Source organism: Choloepus didactylus, chromosome 5 (assembly GCF_015220235.1).
Source record: "Choloepus didactylus isolate mChoDid1 chromosome 5, mChoDid1.pri, whole genome shotgun sequence".
Taxonomy (NCBI): domain Eukaryota; kingdom Metazoa; phylum Chordata; class Mammalia; order Pilosa; family Megalonychidae; genus Choloepus; species Choloepus didactylus.
The window spans coordinates 8,032,505-8,052,256 of record NC_051311.1 but is presented as its reverse complement, the minus strand read 5'-3'; the positions used below and the strand labels follow the sequence as shown (position 1 = coordinate 8,052,256).

General features: G+C 48.3%; 1 protein-coding gene across 12 annotated transcripts in view; it reads right to left on the bottom strand.

Moving 5' to 3' along the window:
- KIAA1217 (KIAA1217 ortholog) overlaps nt 1-19,752 on the bottom strand; it is a 767,824-nt gene that overhangs the window by 146,427 nt on the left and 601,645 nt on the right. For all 12 annotated transcript variants that reach the window (XM_037837853.1, XM_037837856.1, XM_037837854.1 and 9 more), the window contains one exon: nt 11,877-12,075. In XM_037837853.1, the coding sequence (XP_037693781.1) occupies nt 11,877-12,075 (199 nt within the window). The remainder of the gene's footprint in view (nt 1-11,876; nt 12,076-19,752) is intronic.

The following is a 19,752-nucleotide window of genomic DNA, read 5'->3' as shown; positions in this document are numbered from 1 at the left end:
CCTGATGAGAGACCCTTCCTCTTTCTCCAACTGCCAAAATCCTATTCATCCTGCAAAACCCAAATCCATGGCCACTTTTCAGTTAAGACTTTCCTAGTTACCCACATGGGAATGTGTTCCTCTCTCCTTCGCGCTTTCTAGCACGGTGGAAGGTTAAGGGTGTAGGCTCTGGAGACAGACACCGGCCGGGGTTCAAATGGGACCACCGTGGCTCAGTGCATCGGACACCGCCTGGCACAGAGCAGGCACTTAGCAAATGCTGGCTCCTGCGGTGATGTTTGCATCCCGCTTTGGGTTACTGTTTCTTGCATGTACGCTTCTTCCATCAGAACACAAACTCTTGGATGACAGGAACCGATCTGACTCTAATTTCAACAAACGTACTGAAGCCAAATTCTGCTCATCCCCTCTGCTACTACACCCTTACCTCCCTAGATTAATGCAAGTCTCCTAACTGGTCCCAACTTCTGCCCATGCCCCCTCTAGTCTATGTGGTGGTTAGTTTCACGTGTGCACTTGGCTAGGTTATTGTGTCCAGTTGTTTGCTCAAGCACTGCTCTGCTTGTCAATGTGAGGGTAGTTTGAGATGCAGGATTTTTGCGTCGATAATCAGTTGATCACATCTACCATCAACAAAAGAGACTGCCCTCAGCAATGTGAGGAATCTCAAGATCCTATCAGGTGGAGGTTTTAGAAGCCAGAACTTGTACGCCTGCAGCGTACAAGCCGTCAGTGCAGCCATGTATTTCAGAGGTCAGAAGAGGAATTTGGATTAAACTTCTGCATTGGTTCTTGCTGGAATTTCCATCTAGCCAGCTCCCTCACTTTTACTGGAGTTTCCAGCTTGCTGCTGACCTACGGAGTCTGGACTTATCAGCCCCAAAGGTCATGGCACCAATTTCTCATAATAAATCAGATGTGTATGCATCTCCCATTGGTTCTGTTTCTCTGGAGAACCCTGACCGATACAGTTCCAATCCCAGCAGCCAGAATCCAGTCTGCAGAACTTAAGTGAGATCTTGTCATCCTCTGTTCACAACCCATTCTCACCCAATGCAGAGGAAACGCCAGCGTATTTGCCCTTGTACAGGTCTTCTGATGCCTCTCCCGTCTCCTTCCCTCTCCCTGCTACTGTGGGACCCCAGGCACAGCGGCCTTCCTGCTGCTCCGTGACTGCTCCAGCAGGCCTTTGCGCAGAGGCTCCGCACTGGCCATTCCCTGCCCTGAATTCTCTTCCCCCGGCCATCTGCGTGGCTTCTGCCTTCCCCCTCCAGGTCACGGGTCAAAGGTCCCATTCTTCATGATGCTCTCCCCGTCCACCCTTTTTAAAATTACAAACCCCCACCTTCATCTCTTCGGCTCTCCCTGCTCCCCTGCCTCTGCTTTGTTCTTCTCCATAGCACTTATCCCCATCTAGTATCTATTTTTGTTTTTGTTGTTCCCCATCTGCTTCCCCAACAGAACGTAAGTTCCAGGAGGGCAAGACTTGTGGCTTTCTGGGTGATTGCCGTAGCCCCAGCACCCCAGGGGGCCTGGCACTTAGCAGGTACTCAGAAGTATTTGTTGAAAGAATTTTTTTTCTCCTCCCCTGCCCCATTATAGCACTATAATAATTATTGTATATTTTTCAGTTGGTCGTTATATGGCTCCCATGTGTCTTTAGTTCTACTAAAAATCCCTTGGCATGTAACAAATTACATGTAGACATTTAATATAGGCATTTAACATATGTTTGTAGGCATTTAATACATGTTTGTTAAATTGAACTTTTTTACTCCTAAAAAGGTCCCCCAGTCTCTTGACTCTCTGAAGGCCTGGGGATATGCAAGTGCACGACCCTACAATCAGGCAGGCAACGGCTGAGCAGACGCTGAACCCAGCTGGTGCAGGGGACGGCTCCTCCGCAGGGACGTCTTCAGCTGCACTGGCCTCTCCTTTGTCCTCTGCTTTGTCAACATCATTAACGATATCACTATCCGGGTGCTAACTGGCCGTGGCTGGGGCTGGAAACTGGTGTGGGGATCCCTGGGATGGGTGAACTGGGATACGTGTGCGTGGAGAGGTGCGATGTCTTATGAAAAGTCCAGGATCAAGAAACAGGTCAGAGGTCAGATGCCGAGTCCACGCACGTTTCTTAGTGTTCAAACTGGGGATGAGGTGATGGACGAAGGTGGTTAAGAGATCAAGTAGGATCAAAGTTAGGAACTGCAGAGGGTCAAAAGCCAGATGACCGAGGGAAGCAGGCTGGGTCCGGAGCTCCCTCGGGGCAGGATCTGTGTCCGCAGCCCCTTGTGAGGGCCGCGGCTGGGGATGTGTGCTGGGATCAGATGCCCTGGTTGAAGGACACGACCCAGGCCAGACATTTAAGTCTCTTCCATCCGCCTGAACAACCAGGGACATTATCAGTGCGCCCTCATGTGGTGCTACAGTGTAACAACATGCTAATTTGTTAATTAAATTAAATCAGGGTTTCCCTGCCCAGCAGCACCAGTGTCAGCTTCACCTGGGAACCTGTTAAGAGATGCAAGTACTTGGGTTCAGATCTCGGTCTCTGAGCTACTGAATCAGAATCCCTGGGAGCAGGACCAGCCATCTGTGTTCTAACAAGTTCTCTGCTACAGTTTGGGAACCGCTGTCCCAAATGAGAAAACAGGCCACGGGGTCAGCAAATGGGCCAGGCAGGGAGGGTGCAGCCTTACACGGGGGTGTCCTCTGTTGGGTTCTGGATGAAGGAAGGAGTGGATGGTGCAGATACCGCTGGGGGGTGGGCACAGGGAGCGGGGCAGCATTCCAGACAGAGCAGCCTGTGTGCAGGTCCTGAGACGGGGGGCTCATGGCTGGGCATGTTTGGGGCCCAATGAGGATGGCTTGCACCCATGAAAGATGCATGCATCACTTCATCCATGCCTTCTTTGATTTATGCATATTTTTTAATTGGTCTCTGTATGGCTCCCATGTGTCTTTATTTATACGGAAAATCCCTTGGAAAATATGAGAACCAGATTTCATCTATTTTTTAGATAACTCACCACGGCACCTATAAAACATGCCAGAAACTGAGGTGGGGGAGATTAATAAAGCAAAAAATACACAAGTAGAGAAAGAAATTGAGAAATGGGCAAAACTTGTGGGGAAAGAAAATGAAGGTTTAATTTTATCACATTTAGCTTTGTATCACTGGGAGACATTTAGCCAGAGACGCCTGAAAGCCAATTAACACTTTGAAGATTCGGAAAATGAAAAATTGGTGGGAGTATCTTTTTTAATGACATTACCAAACTTCTGAGAGCTCAAACTCAGCATGACAAAAATTGGAGCTTTTCTTGATGGCAGGAAGTTAGATGCCAAACAACTTCCATTTTTAAAAATATGAGGATGGAGCTTGGGGTTGCCAAACAGAAAAGTCATGGGAGTTGAATCTATCTCTGAGGTTTTAAAATTTCCCCTTGTAGTGCTAAAAAGCCATGTCGATACACTGTGTCAAGGTCAGAGACCGGAATAAAAACAAATGGAGGAAAAAAATCCAGAAAATTTGATGAATGTAATTTTAACATCAAGAAGAAAGAAACATAGTAAGTTTGTGGCAACTGCCATAAGCCTGATTTTCCCCGAAATGACAAAAGGAGTAGTAAGGAGAAGACCAGTTTTGGCCTCGAACACAGTGGCTCAGATGGACAAGAAACTGAGGGTGGGCATGGGGGTGCTTTAGGGACAGGACTCGTTTTCACACTGGATCACACAGCTCACAGCTACCCTTTGAGATACCTGCCTGCAAGCGACCAGATCCCTTCACCGACTCTTTTGCCTAAGAAGATACACCCGTCCTCCCCAGCCATGCCCATCGTGAGCCTTCCCACATCCTAACACCTGAAACACCAGAAGCTGCCCCAAATCTCGGTTTCCGCACACCGGCAGGCAGCTCTCCGGAGGCTTCTACTCGGTAGCTCTTTGGAGGAAGTTCTACTCGGGTATATTATGTAAAGCTGGCTTCCATCTGAGCACTTTTATTTCTAATATTTCATAGAATAGTCTTTAAAAGCTGGTGCAAAAATTATGTGGGAATTTGTATGGAATTAGAGGACTATAAAGATTGTACATGAAAGTCATCTTTTAAAGAACCAAATAACTTGACAAGAAGCTTTTAAATAATAATAATGAAAAAGGGTGTGTGTGCAATTAATCTCACATTAACCAAAATAGCAAGATTTAGTCAACAGATTTTAGGTAGAGTTCCCGTGACAAAGAAAATAAAAGAGACCGATAACTAAATATTTCCCCCCATAAGTAGTTCAGGAAATATTTCTTAATGTTTCAGCGCCTGATCCAGCTGGCTCAGAACTCGGCGTCTGCGAGTACAGCATCTGATCCCAGATACTTTCAATCCTACCTCTTGAGGAAATATGGAGTAGCAGCTGGTATTATTAGAACATGGTAGAAGTTTGGAGCCACAAGAGAGAGGTTACTTCTCCAACTCTCTTTTGCCATCTAATCCTTCAATAGTGACCTCTTATTCAACCTTGGCCTCTCCAACTTATGGTGCCCCCCTCCTGAGCCTATTATAACCAACAGCCAGTCCCCTGAGATACAGGCTAATATTACGACTATATCAGCTCCTATGAAATTAGATGTCAAGAAATCTATAGATTCCAAAAGACATACTTTCTTACAACATGGCTTCATACTGTGCCCTTGGATTTTGAAGTTTTGTGTAAAGATATAGCTATATGAAAAATCTTTCACAAGACAATGACATGTAACTGTTATGTAGTATGATGTCAAGAAGATTAAGCTATAGGAGACAGTTTTACCTTGGATTATAATGCTTTAAAACCTTTTTTTTTTCCTGATGAGCTGGCATACAACCTCTTCTTAAATAATGAAATCCATGTAACTTATTACATTTTTCCTTTTGTTTTCCTCTCTCCCTACCCCCCCCCCCCTTGGCTGCAATCACAGCAGTTATCTTTATTTACCCTTACCTAAATTTTTCTGGCACACAGATTTTACCCAACTTCTGCTTGCATTAATCCAAGTTTTATTGGCTCTTGTATATTTTTATTGTTTTTGATTAAGCCAAATCAAACCTCTTTTGGATGTCAAGAGGTATATATAACAAAGAAAGCTTGCCTTACTTCTGTCTATGCTGCCTTATGAAACTTGATGAACAATTCTCTTTTAAAAAGCTTATTTTTCACATCAGAAAAAAACATTAGGTAGGTGCATGGGTTAGGATGGGGTGGCATGGCTATGACAGAGAGAAGGGAACTGTGCCAGTTTGAATGTATTATGTCCCCCAAACACCATTATCTTTGATGGAATCTTGTGTGGGCAGACGTTATCAGTGTTAATTAGACTGTAATTCTTTGCACCCCACCCAACTGTGGGTGATGACTCTGATTGGATAATTTCCACGGAGGTGTTACCCCACCCATTCAGGGTGGGTCTAAATTAAATCACTGGAGCCATATAAATGAGCTGACAAACAGAAGGAACTCAGTGCAGCTGAGAGTGACATTTTGAAGAGGAGCCACAGCCAAGAGGGACACTTTGAAGAACACACTGGAACTGAGAGGAGCTTCAGCTTACAGAGACATTTTGGAGATGGCCTTTGAAAGCAGACGCTTGCACTGGAGAAGCTGAGAGAGGACAAATGCCCCAAGAGCAACTGAGAGTGACATTTTTGAGGAGCTGAAGCCTAGAGAGGAACGTCCTGGGAGAAAGCCATTCTGAAAGAACTCCGGAGCAGACGCCGGCCATGTGCCTTCTCAGCTAACAGAGGTTTTCCGGACACCATTGGCCATCCTCCAGTGAAGGTACCCGATTGCTGATGTGTTACCTTGGACACTTTATGGCCTTAAGACTGTAACCAATTAAACCCCCTTCATAAAAGCTGATCCATTTCTGGTGATTTGCATTCCGGCAGCATTAGCAAAGTAGAACAGGAACATTTCACACTAACTTACGAGAAGACCAATTATTCTGAAAGGGCTTTGGAAATTGAAGTCCCCCTGCCAGTTCTTTAACCCTACAGCTCCAGCTGCAGCTTTGGAAAGTTTTTAGTTAACTTTATAAAAAGGTGACCTGAACCCCAGGCTTCTTAACACCATGGCCGTAAAAGAAGGGACAGAAACGGGACCCCAAGGTTTCTCCAAGACCCTTTTCCCATTTAGATGCCTCCTCAATGCCACCCTCCTCATCAAGGACAGGCCCTGTAGGGTAGCAGCTCAGGAGGCTGGGACTCCAAGAAGCAAGGAAATATTCTAGTCAACCTGAAAGTGGTTAAAATGGGAAATTTTAGGCTGCATATAGGGTACCACAATAAAAATTAAAAAAAAATCTTATATTCACCTACATTATACTTTTCCTTTCTGCATTATTTCTGCAAAATAATCCTAGAGATACCGGTAAAAGACAGATTTCTTAGGCGCCTTATTCACTAAGTGATTTTTCTAAGTCTGAGAAATCTATGCTAGAGTTTCAAACAGGAATTTTAATAGCTAGAGATTTCTAAAGATATCTGACCAACTTCATTTTTTAAAAATAAGCACAAACAAATCATGAGTCTGCACAATCCTCTTATAAGAACAATTCTTCTTTTGAGTGAATTGGGAGCCAAGTGAATAAATTTGGAAAAGTACTTGCTTCCTTCAGAAAACCTTATATGAAAACCTAAGCCTACAAAGGACAAATTACGGTGATCTCTGGTATCACAAAAGCATGTTTTGCTTTACCAAAGAATTTCTTGAAATGTTCTTATAAACAGTCAGTTCCTAACCTCAAATCCAAGACTGGTTCCATTTACAAAAAATATCTTTCAGGACATTTGTTAAGTCAAATGGAAGAAAACTAAAAAAAAATGAGTGTTTTTGACTCACGTTATATAACAATGTTAAAATCCTCGAGGATACCTGTCATATAGAGAACATTTCTTTATCACTCTTTTCTTTCTTCCCTGAGCATGCTAAAAATTAATGTTTTTAGCACGTTTTATAGCAGATAGCATCAATTCTTTTTTCAAATGAAATTGGAAAAAGTTATAACAGAGAAAACTCCAGAGTTCTGTGGATCTCCGACTGCAAACCAAGTTCACGGCCGAGCCTCTAGAATTCACCGGTCTGCATCTCAGGTGCCTGTCACACCTTCTCAAGCAAGCAGAACAGACAGCACCACAATTTCCATGAATGCAGAAAATCAGACCCCTTGAACCAGCCGGGGTTTGGCTGCAGAGAGCTGAGCCGACTCCAGCTTAAATGGCCTGCAGAATCACTGGGATGGATTCTCGGTGCAGCACCATGCCACCCAGAGCCCATTACACAATGAGGACGGTTCTGCCACCCTGGGTGGCTGCGGGTAAAGCTGCTGATTCCTCCTCAGCCATGCTGCCTTCACCAGGCAGCTGCCAGTACTGCTGCAGACCTGTGACAGTTCTGCACTGGAAACACAGATGACCTGGACCCAGACGCTACACCTGGGGCTGTGGGGAAACCAAAGCCCCCACCTTCGCCTCACTTCTCAGATTCCCAGCCTGTGCAGTCAAGGCAGGCACCCTGGAGGCAGTGGCTGACACTGTGAGCCAGCCCAGGACATCCACGCTGGCCAGGGGGCTGGGTCAGATGAAAAGTACTCCACCCCATCCTTTGACAGCCCCTAGGGAAGCACCCCAAACCTATTTATCAGCTACTAAACTCTCTTCTGTACATTTCATTTTTATGGTATTACATTTTCAATCTCTATTAGCACTTAGGAAAACAAATTTCTTAAGTGTTTCACTTACTCTGTAAAGTTGACACTTCTCATTTGTCTGAAATTTTTTTTTTTTTTTAAATATTTGAGGGATAATTGTTGATGCTCAAAGAAGGAAGTCTTGCAGTCTTTGTCCACAGACCCTCTTGACTTCCCCCTCTGCAGGTGGACATTCCCTAAATCCTTTCTCTGGCTCCCACTCAGTCTTGAACGTGCACAGATTCCGGGAAACACAGACCTTGTTTTCCTTAAACCCCGGGTGGGCAGCGATTATCATCACTGTCACACTCTCAGCAACTCACACCGTTGGGGAAATGTCCCCCCACGACTCTGACATCCTTCCCTGCCATTCAAAGCATTTCCGCGGGGTCAGCCTGACTTAGGGTCTCTAAGGGGCCACGTGTTACAGAGACAGGGAGCCGCCTGGCTGGCAGGTGAGGGCTCTTTTCTAAAATTAGCTGTTCAGAGTATGTTCAACAAGGAACTGGCTGGGAGGGAAGCTGCCACTGTTGTTACCGGTTTTGCTGGAGGTTTATTTTCAAATTCCTGAAGGCAGGCTGAACTGGGGTGGAGGGGCACATCTTGAGGCCACCCTCTCCCTGAAGGCATCGGTCCAGCCAGCCCCTGCCCGTCTCGCCTTGCAGACAGCCTCGTGATGAAAAGGAACTAGCTACCCCTTCGCCGAGATGCCAGCTTTAATGTCAGTGGGACAATTTCACCTGGAAATTATTTCTAAAACCAAATTCCACTGGAAAAAAACCTTTGGCTTTCTGTTTTAGGCTTCCTCTCTCTTGCTGAGGATGGAGTGAAGGGGAAACGGCCACACTTCAGTGGGAAGAGTCTCCGTGGGCTCAGGGTGGGTGATGTGGCGTGGTGTGGCGAGGGAACCCACTGCCCTGCAGGTGCCAAGGTTTAGGGACAGTGTGTGTGAGGGCGGCTCGGAGCCCACCGGGCCAGCTGCCTCCCCTCCCCTGGGCTGCGTAGCCCTCCAAGGCTGCCGGCCAGCCCTCGGTGTCGGGAAGGACACGGGTGTCCTGCCTGTCGTGCAGCCAGGCCTGGGGTCCCAGGCGGTCCCCCGGGGCTAAGCCCATGCTAGCACCCAGCATCGGAGGCAAACCCTGCAGGGGCAGCCAGCCCCACGTCCCCGAGGCCGAGCAAAGGCTCCAGGTGCTCCCCTCCTGTCCACTAAGTGCACTGCAGGGCTGGACAAGGACAGTCCAAGTGCAGAAAGGATTAAGTGGGCAGGTTCATCCCCAGGCTCAGGCTGCCTGGAGAGGGGAGGAGCCTCGTCTCCTCCAGGTAAGGGGGGCTGCTAGACCCAGGCTCTGTCCTCGGGCTCCTGGGGGATGTCCTGGGGTCGGGGGTCCTCCAGGGCTGCCCAAGCTGGGGGAGCTCTGGATGGACAGTCTGAGCCCTACAGGGACAGGGATGAGCAGGCAGGGGCTGGCTTTCCACCCAGGCCCCCTTCCACTGCGATGCCATCTGAGGGCAGGGGAGAGCACGACGGGCAGGGACATGGTTTAACCAAACACCAATAAATGTTAATTTAATGTGGTGTTTCTAAAACATCAAAATTAATGCCACAAAAGCCACGATGAACAAAGGATCAGAATTTTAAATGAAGACAGGGTCAACGGGGCTTGTGGGAGATCTCGTTAAGATTCTGTGGATTAAGATAAAACAAGAGATTCCAGGTGACACCTGGCAGGAGTGAGGGTGTCCAGGAGGTCAGAGTTCAAAGTCTCCCCCATGTGGAGGACATGGGGACCCCCACTCCTGAAGCCCCAGCTTCTGGGGAGCACCCCTTTCTCCAGGGAGCCAGAGTCTCTGCGTGTTAAAGAAAGCCAGGCAGTCAGGGATTCTCCCCAGGACAAGGCTGAGCAAGAGCTGCAGGTCACATCCTGGAAGGGAGCTGAGCTTAGTGTCCATGACCTCATCTCCTGTCCTCACCTCTCACCCTGGCTCCACATGGGCCAGGGGCTGCCAAGGATGCCCCCAGAGTGGTTACAGTGGGCGGCTAAGGTCACGGCTGGCCCCCTGCCCTTCACTTCTGGAACCCCGGCTCTGCTAGCTTTGGAAGCTTCTGGTCTCTCTCTTCTCCTAGCAGGCCTTTGCTTCCATCCAGGGGGTGTGAAAATCACAAGCCAGAAGCCCCTCTTGGAGCTGCAAGAGTGACTGCCTCTGAACCAGTTTTAACCTGCTGTGCACCAGAGCCCCCATGCGTGGAGAGCTGGGCGTCCGCAGAAGTGCACCTGCGACAATTCCCCAGGCCCGGCCTGCCCCGGCTGCCCCCTGCCCCAGGCTGGGCTCTGCCAGGTGCTCTAGGCTGGTGGGGAAATTCCTTCCTGGCAGACAAAGGCTCCATTTCCCAGCAGCCCCCTGGCTCAGCAGAGGGGGCTAAGGCAGCTGCTCTTACCTGCGTTTTATTCTAAGCAGAGGGTGTCTTTACAGGGGCCTGACCCTCACTCACTTCCTGCAAAGCACGATGGAGAAGGTCGGCCTCTGGGCCAGCTCTGCACTCCTGCCTTAATTGGGAGCAGGGCGGATACCTCAATATGGCCGGAGAAGGCCCAGCCCCAGCCCCAGCCCTAGCCCCAGCCCTGGCCCGCTGTTCAGACCTGGCCCTCCCTGGCCCGGCGCACTCTGGGCATGTCTCGTGCCCGCTGTCCCTGTGCCTTAATTTGGGAAATGCGATTAGAGGCATCTGGGCACCTGAGCTTCCAGCCACTGCCGTTTAATTAACTGTGTGAGCTCAAAAAGAAAGAGCAGACCTTCTGTGGCCGCCTTCTCTCCTCCTAAAATGAGGATCCTGGATTATGAACTTAAGATTGGGCACACAGAACTTAAGGTTAAAAATTAAAACTGATGATGCAAATACTCAGAGGGGTCTCTGAGAAGAGCTGGGACAGCGGTGGGCAGGCTCGGAAGCCTTTTGCTCCATGACCCTTTTCCTGCTGCCTAAGCCCATTCATGAACCTTTGGCACATGAAACACTGGTCCAGAGACAAAGAGGCCCAACACCCGTGGCACGAACCTCTTGCTAAGGGGCTAAAAGAGCAAAGCGAGGTGGACAGTGACTATCCAGCATGGAAGAGCAGATGCTGAGTGGCAGCGTGGAGTCCTTCTGCTTTCTCCCAAGCTCGCCGAGCGGGGCCAGCCCCCCATCCCACCCTGCTGGGGAGAGTCCTGGGGGATGCCCGTGGTGGAGCTGGTCCACAGGGCACCCCTAACTCCTGGACTCACTCGTAATTTCATCCTGACTGGCTGAAATACACACGATGGAATACTATGCAGCAGTGAGCAGGAACAAGGTCCTGAAACATACGACAGCATGCATGAACCTTGAGGACAAAATGCTGAGTGAAATAAGCCAGAGACAAAAGGAGAGATAGTGTATGTCACCACTAATGGGAACTCTGTGAAAAATATAAAACAAATGTCTTGTAGAATATAGGGCACCTAGACAAAGCAGCTAGTGATGGGGGAACAGTGATCTATCAAGAACAGATAAGATATTGAGGGTAATCTTCATGATATGGGAATGCTCAGGTGTGACTCTGGTTTGTTGATTTTCTTGGGGCATGACAGGAGTATATTGGAAGCAGTGTAGGTATTTGAGGATATTTGTTTTTCTTATCCCTTTGTTTCGTTTTGTTTGAAATGTTTTTTTTTTAATTTAATTTTTTGATAAATTAAAAAAAAGAACCTGACTGTAAGGCCAGGTCGGAGGGGGTGTGGCTGGTGCAGACTCACGCCACGGAGGCCCCATCCCCACCAGGTGGGCTTCCAGGAATGGGGTGCAGGCTCACAGGTGCAATGGGGCTCCTTCTGCAGGCCACCCACTCTCTTCCTCAGGCCAAGCATCCTCCGTAGGCAAGGACCACTGGCGACCCAGCTCACGACGCGAATCCCAGCCAGTCCTGAGTGTGCCGTAACCCCAGGACACCTTGGACTCACTTGATCCCCCAACAGGCATTTCCTCAACACTTGAGGTGAAATCATCCAAGTTTCCCTGTCCTTGGGATTTTACCAGTCGAGACCAAATTAACATTTGGATGCAGGGGCCTGTGTTCAGAAGCATACACATGCACCTGTGCAGTAATCAAGGCGCAGCAGGGCCGCCCGACGCTTACCCAGAGACCTTTCCTTCGTCTGGTTGGTGGACCTCACGACGGGAAGGCTCGCGCGTGTCCGGCTGCCTCGGGAGAAGGGACTGGGCGCGTCCCCCTCGGACATGGCTTCCAGGGAATCGCCCGATGTCTCCGACAAACGCTCGCCCGGCTCACCCAAGCTGGGAGGCTGAGGACTGTGAGAGGGTTTGGGGCTTCTCGTCTGCAAAAGGCATTTTAGAGAAAGTGGGGGAAACAGACTATTAATTATACAGAACATGTTTTCAAGGCCAAAAAGATCTGCCAAACTGGGGAAACAATACAGTGCAAAGGAAAAGTCTGTATCTACCTCGAAGGGCTGGATACAGGAAACTAAATGACCCCGTGGGTTAAGGTAGCCGTTGGGGAAGTTACCAGGAAAAGCATATTGTTCCTCAGTATTCCATGAGGACTTTTATCACCGAGCATCCAGCACACAATTGCCATTTCTAATGAGAAATTGAGGATAAACTACGTTACAGGAAGGGACGATGGCAAATCAATTCCCATTGCCAGGCAAATTCTAGCAATAGTTATCCCAACAGAAGGAGTGTGCACACTTAGATATATCCAACGTGGATGATGCACTCAAACCAGAGGAAACACCACAATCAGCCCTTCTAAGGCTCATATCAGGGCTGTTTCCAAAATCAGTAAAACAGGATTGGGAGGGAGACATTTACATCACAGCTCAACAGTTTTTGAGGCAGAAATCCCATAAGCAAGATCATGTCAAGCTCCAATTATTCCTTACTTTGCCCATGTGCAGAAAGCATCTGCAATAAATTAAACAGGCCTGCACATCACCAAATTTCTTGCTTAGTTATCTATACCGCAATAGCAGTGGGTCGAATCTGTATTATGCTCATAATCTGTCAGTTAATCACATTCCCTGAATGTGAACTTTGTGGGAGAGTCTGGAAAACGGACACGCCACCTGGCATCAATTTCTAGTTGGTGAAATGAGGTCAGAACAAGTAACACAAACTGGTGCGTACTTTAGTTTAAACTGTGGACTGGGTGGTACACCCGTTCATCCTCCCTCCAAGCACCTGTTGAGTGTCTATCATGTGCCAGGAGCTCGCTAGTTACTGGGGACAGATCGGTGCACAACACGGACGTGGCCCCTGCCCTTGGGGTGCATACAATCCAGTTGGGGGGACGGATATTAAAAACAAATTTAAAAAAAAGTACAAGGTACAAAGACAAGACCCAGGGGTTCTGTAGGGGCAGAGTCAGGGGAGCACGTGAACTGTGACCTTGAGGAGGAGGGAAGTGGGGGGAAGGGGGAGCCAGGGGTAGGGAGGGCAGGAGACAGAGAAGGGCGATAGGCACTGAAGGCTTTGGGGTCCCCAGAACGGACCATTTCCAGCCTTGGGGTCATGGTTAAGGATTCTCAGTTTGACCTGAAGTAACAGAAGGCCATTGGGGAAGTGGCCAACATATGATACATCTTTTTTGGAAGACCACTCGAGCTACTGTGTGGATTGGATATTGCACACACTCATTTCTCGTTAGTCACGGTAATTATATTCTATAAAGTCTCCATGAACATGGAATTAGCAAATTCTGAACCACTGCTCCAAGGGGAAACACAGGCGTAGGTTCCGGCATCCTCTGGTTGCAGCGTTTCATCAACCGGTCAACATGTAGTCTTATTTTGTGTGCTCTGTTTAAAGACGCCGTATTTAATATATACCGTTGCTTTGTGAACACTGAACCCACACCCACAGCGTAACTCAGGCCTGAAGAAGCTTGTCTAACATACGCATTTTCTCAGAGAGGCACATCCTGGCCTCCTTGCACCTGGAACACCAGACAGCACTTCGGCACTACACTTGGGAGCCACTTTAAACAGCAAAGTCACCACCAAAAAGCACAAAATATGTGAAAAACATGACAGTAAGAAGCCACCAAAAGACCCTTGTTTTCAGTGTGAGAGCTAAACAAGAAGGCAGAGCATCCCCTTGTTCGAGCTCAGCTGGGAACGTGTGAGTCGGACAACTCAGATTTTCCAGTCCTCAGAGCATGTCCGGGAATGACCGTGAAAGCACCACGAGTTGTGACTTTGGGCTACAAATAAATGTTAGCAAGTAGAAAAATTGACAAGTACGGAGTCTGTGAGTAAGGAGGACCATACAGAGACAAGAAGCTCGGTACAACTAGGGGCCACGCAGAACGAAATGCATTATTGCCAGCTTCCCCTCACCCCACCCTGCCTTGCACTACACGATTCCATGCATCTTCCGAAAGACAAATGGATCCGAGTTTACAAGGCACATCAGTTTCCTGCCACTAAGATGCCAGCGCTGCAGGCTGGCTGGTGCTGGGATGCAGCTGGTCCCCAGGTGCACCCACTGCCTTGTTTGTCTGCGTTCCTTTAATTCCTTCCAGACTCCCTACGGATGCCAATGGATGCTGATGTCTTCTGAGGCTGAGCACCAACAAGGCAGGGCCTCCCTGGGCTGGTCGCGTGCACCCCAGGCTTAGAAGGCCTCCGAGTTTGGCTTTGGGCTCTGCTGTGGTTGTCTTGAAACTCTTAATGATTTTATTTTTAACAAGATGCTCTGCAAATTATATAGCCAGTTCTGCCTCCAGGCTTTGGCTGCCAAGTCTTTCAGGGATGCCCCACGTGTGCCTAAGGGGACCACTTTGTGTGTGGGGGGTGGTGGTGGTGATTGCTTCTCCCTTCTTCCCTGCTACAAATTCGAGGCGACCCTCTTAGTGGGAGTGCCCTAGCTCTACCCAGGTGCTCAGCCCTCCAGCTCTCAGGAGCTCGCCACGGAGGGAGAGAGGACAAGCTCAGTGTCCCCCACGCACTCCCGACAGTGGGGATGTGGCTATAGAAGCGACACCTGGGTGTCCCATGGGCAGCTCTGAGCACAGATTACAAGAAACACCACTGCCAGCAAGGCGGGGGGCTCTGTGGAAAGGACACCGATTAGCAGCTACATGTCCCTTTTTGGTTAATTTTTCCACCCAAACCCCCAAAGTGGTTTCATCCCAAATTGAATTTTTCTTAAATGTGCCTCCTTATAGGGATCTGGTTTTGGCACTCGATAAGAGTATTACTTGACTAGGAAAAAACCACTCTCAAATCACTGCCCGGCTCACCAAGATTTAGATAAATATATATGGTATTCAATGAGGTAGCTGTGTAGTTACTATATTCAGCAGAAAATCAAGGTCAGATGTCCTCATCACTGACTTTACAAAATAGGAGGTGCATTCGACTTGGCAAAACAGCCAGCAACTGATATTACTTTAAATAGCGTGTGAGTACGATTAGCCTCTGCTCTTTGGCCATCTCTGCAGCTACGGGAGAACAGAGACAGGCTGCATTTGATGGGCTGTCATTTCCCACAGCAGAAGGCAATAATCCTTGAAGAAAATAAAAATCAAATCTCTGTTTCTTATTCAGGGTCACTGTGGTGCTAGGTATGTCTAAACATAAAGATGTAAGGACTAAACTAATTTTTTTTTTTAATTCCTGTATACTGCTATTCAGTTCCAAATGTAGACTCACCTCTCGTCTTTTGTGTCATGCACTTTCTCGTGGAAAACTATTGCTGCAGATTTGCATTCTCCTCACATGTTACCCTCCCTGCAGATGCCAGCTCTCTGCTAAGACATCACTTAGCTCAGAGAAGAGACAGTAGAAACTGCCGGCACTGTGTCAAATACTCTGTGATTTGATATATGAGGACTAGAAGTCAAAGCACGTTTGCAACAGGAACTGTGCTCAGCTCTGGGGTTAGAAAAGGGGTGCTGTGAGCATCCCTGCACCCACCGAGCATCCAAGGCCTGTTTCAGGGGTCAGCGATGAATGCACGGAACAGAGGACAAGACAAGCAAGAGGGGTGTCGCTGTGTGTACGGGGGCTTCGGGGGAATCGCCGCTGACTCTGAGGGTGGTCGGGAGGGGAGGGTGAGGGTCTTCCTGGACTCGGGGAACAGAGGCCGAGGAGGGGGATGATTGAGGCCCTGAAAGGAGGTGGCCCCGCTGCAAGCTCTGCTGTCCCAATCTGAGTGAACTGATGCATCCCCTGAAAGCCATGATGCCATGCTAGGCTCTCCACGGCCACCTCGTGGCTGGGTCATCTTGAGTGCATGCAGAAGATTCACTTCTACTGTCTGGCTTGGCGTTTAAGCCGTCTTTGCTCTGGCTCCAGCCCATATCCTGTCTCCCCCACCTCTGAGGATGCCCGCGATCCTGCATGTGTGGAAGCCCGCGATCTACAGAGAACATGCATCACGGCTTTCCCGGGACGATCCTGGGGTACACCCGACACCCCTGGGAAAGGACCAGCAGGCCTCCCGCTCCTCTCAGGGGTGTACTGGTTTGGACAACAGGTGACATGACCACACACCCCCAGCCAGGCTCGGCCGCTGGAGCCTGCAGTCGCCACCTGACGCCAGCTGGACCACCAGATTCTCCTCCTTGGAGAGGAGAGCTGGGCCAGGGGCCTGCCCACCAGTGTCTGCTGAGGACTCGGAATGCGAGGTTGTTTGGAGCTGTGGCTGAAAGAGCCAGGGAGCATGAAACGCACACACGCACGGAGGGAAAGAGGGATGGATGGGGAGAGAGAGACTACGAATGAGAAGGGAGCAGATCTCTATAGGAAAATAGAAAAAACAGAAATGACAGACCCTCAGGGCCCCAAAAATAGAGACCCTCTTGGGGCCCCCAGGCTTCCCAGCCTGATTCCAGAACACTATGAGAACTTCCAAGTGATTCCACTTTCGTTCTTCACCTAATCAGAGACAAGCCTGCACCTTGCAAGCAAACCGTTGCCCACAGTGCCCAATGCTGCCCACACCCCAGCCTGGGCTGCCCCAGCACCCACACGCTTGTAATATTAGCCGTAACTACAAAGAAGGCGAAACTCTCTGGAGCAGCAGTTCTCATTATTTTGCATTTCATGGGTAAAATTTTCTGAAAACAAGTTGTGGAGTTGCAATATAGGGTTGCCCAGATTTTATTTTGCAAAGTTAGGGCATTGGGAAAAAAACAACCCACTCTCTATGGTATCGGTATTACCAGAGGAAAGAAACTATAAGTTAATACCAAAAAAGGAGGCGGGATACTCACGCAGTTTAAGATTTGACCTAATTTAAAAACTCTTCACATTGGAGTCATTTTTCCCATCTTGCCTCAGATAGGGGCAAGCCTTTCCCAGTTGGCCTGGTTGACAGCTTGGCGTTTGGCCCCTGGCCCGCAGCTGCCCCTGGGTGGGGAGGACCCGTGAGGCAGTGAGCGCAGTGTCACTCAGGAGGAGCCTCGTGTCTGTAACTGGGTGTCCCTCCTTGCTCCATGGGGCTCGTGACAGTTGTCTTCCTCTGTTTGCATCACAACCAGTAAAGAGATTTACCCAAAGCATCAGGCAGCCCCAACCCCACAAACCCAAACATGAAATCCTTTGGAGCAACACAGGAAGGGGGCAGTGGTTGGTATGTCCAGAAACCAGAACCCCACTTGGTTTTTCTATGCTTCTCTCCAAAGAGGACGCTACCACCAAGAGATGCCAGTAGAACAGACGTCACAGAGCCCTGCCCCCTTCTTCCCCTGCAACTTGTGCAGACTGGCTTTCCAGAATATTCTTTTGCTAACGGAGGGACAGGGGAAGAGAGAAAGGGAACTACCAAACTGAGGGCCTGCTGCATGGTGCGAGGTGATTGACCGTGGTAATTTCATCTTTCCCCGCTCTTAATACAGGTGGCCAATGAGTAAAGAGTCAGTGAGGTCAAGCAACTTGCCCAGTATTCCAGCAAGTGAAGGCAGCGGGAGGAAGCTGCAGGCTGTGGTGCTCCAGAGATTGCTCAGTGGTGAGGTCACGGAACCAGGAGTGGGCAGAATGCTGGCTCCACCTCGGCTTCTACCACACACTGGTCCACAGACAGCCTAACTGGGTCTTAGTTTCTTTTATCCGGAAAGGCAGAGACTGAACTAGTTATTATCTAAGATCACCACCAGGATCAGAATTTCCTAACTCTAAGAGACACACCACACAAGGTTACACACAAAGAAGAAAAGATCGTGTCATCCAGAAATGTTTAGTCAACTGCGGCGTCCTTCAAATTACTTAGCTGACAGCACCTGCTCTGCCGGAATCCGTAGCTAGCTCAAGGATCTAGTTTTCTGCATTTATGTCCTCAAGTGTAGTCACCATGGTTGCACTGCATTAAGTTTTGAAAGACTGCCATGCTCGCATTTTATCATCATGGACAAACATTTGCTGAGATGTTCACCAAGTGCATTATGCTTTATTAGGGGAGAAGACTTATTCTTACTGTTTCTTTGCAAGACTGTTGTACAGTGTATTTGGAGATGGAACCCAAAGAGAAAAGTTGGAGCTAGAGGCATTAATGATATTTTTTCATTCCTATTCTCAAATCTTTTAAATCTCTCGAAATTAAAATGCTCCACGTCCAGAAAATGAACCTGCACACCTAGCTTTATGTAATAGGCTAACTCAGTAACAGTGGGGCATCTGTTTAACCTGGAAATACACTTCCCTTAAGATTACGTTCTATTTTGAAAAGAAAAAACTACATTGCCTTAATGAAGTTTTACCTCATCCTAATTAATGCACAGTTTGCCACAAAGAATTTGGAAATATAATGAAGCCTTCCACATGCAAATGTATTCAGAATGACTCATTCCAGCTACTCATTAATTGACATGGTTAATTTAATCATGACATTCAGGAACCTGAACCCCATTTTTAGCACTCGTGAAACTTTTGACTCAAACCTAGTCAAAATTCTGACTTTGATTTAAGCGAGTTTTCCAGCTGCTAAGTACTGTTATTGAAGATTTAGGCAGCAAAATATTGGAAGTTAAAGAACACTCTTTTATCCAGAAACTTCCCTTTTTTTTCTGCCATCCCTGCTCAACAATTCATAGTCTCAAGGAGAGGTAACAAACCATCACCAGTGAAGATTCAAGCCTCTGATTTGCTTACAGAGTCCTTTCTAGAATCAACAGTGCTCACCTTTGCTCCCATTTTTTTTGCCCCTCCACCTGGTTTCCAAAGTCTATGGCTGGGTTTGTGCCTGAGGATGGGAGAAGGGCACACCTCACATAAACCCAGGTGGCAGCCGGGCAGAGAGGTGTCCTGGGGTCTACACAGCTCCTTGGCCACTTCCCGCAACTTCTGTGGCTTAGGGCCAGGAAAACAAAAGCTGAGCCAGCGTCTCCCCATGCCATTCCTCCGATAATGGTCAGCCTGGGGACTGACTGAGGATGCCCAGAATTCTAAATTTTCTCCTGGCAGGTGGGCGGGAGAGCTGCAGTGCAAATGTCAGACAGAACTGGAGCTGGTTTATTACAATTATGTAACTTTTGGGTGGGCCCGACACTAGGGATCCAGGCCATGGAGGAGGCTAAACCAGCTTTTGTTTTTAATAGAAACTGTGGGTGTGAGCACTAGAGAGTCCTGATGTGATTCAAGAAGCTGATATAACAGATTTTTTTAAAAAGGAGTGTTTACTGTGTACCTGGGGGCTACAGGTAAGCAAACCGTGGACATGTGCCAGGTTCAGCAGTAAATAGGAACATGTGGGGAGCAGGGCTTTATGATGTGAAGGACATCTACGTCCCTTTTAATGCTGAACTGTGCATATCTGTGATTCTCATGTCCATCCTAACTCCAGTTTAGTTCTGAAAATCAGTATTTCCCTTCTCTAGCTTGGACAAAGGGGCAGCATTTTCTCTAGGATTTATTTTGATGAATTATCCACAATAAACTCAGTCTATACCCTGTTTTGTCAAGGGTAATATTTCAACCCCTTCCTCCCTCTTCCACCATAAGAGGAGCCAGACGTGATTCATGATTTTCACCTGTGAAAACAGGACGGTG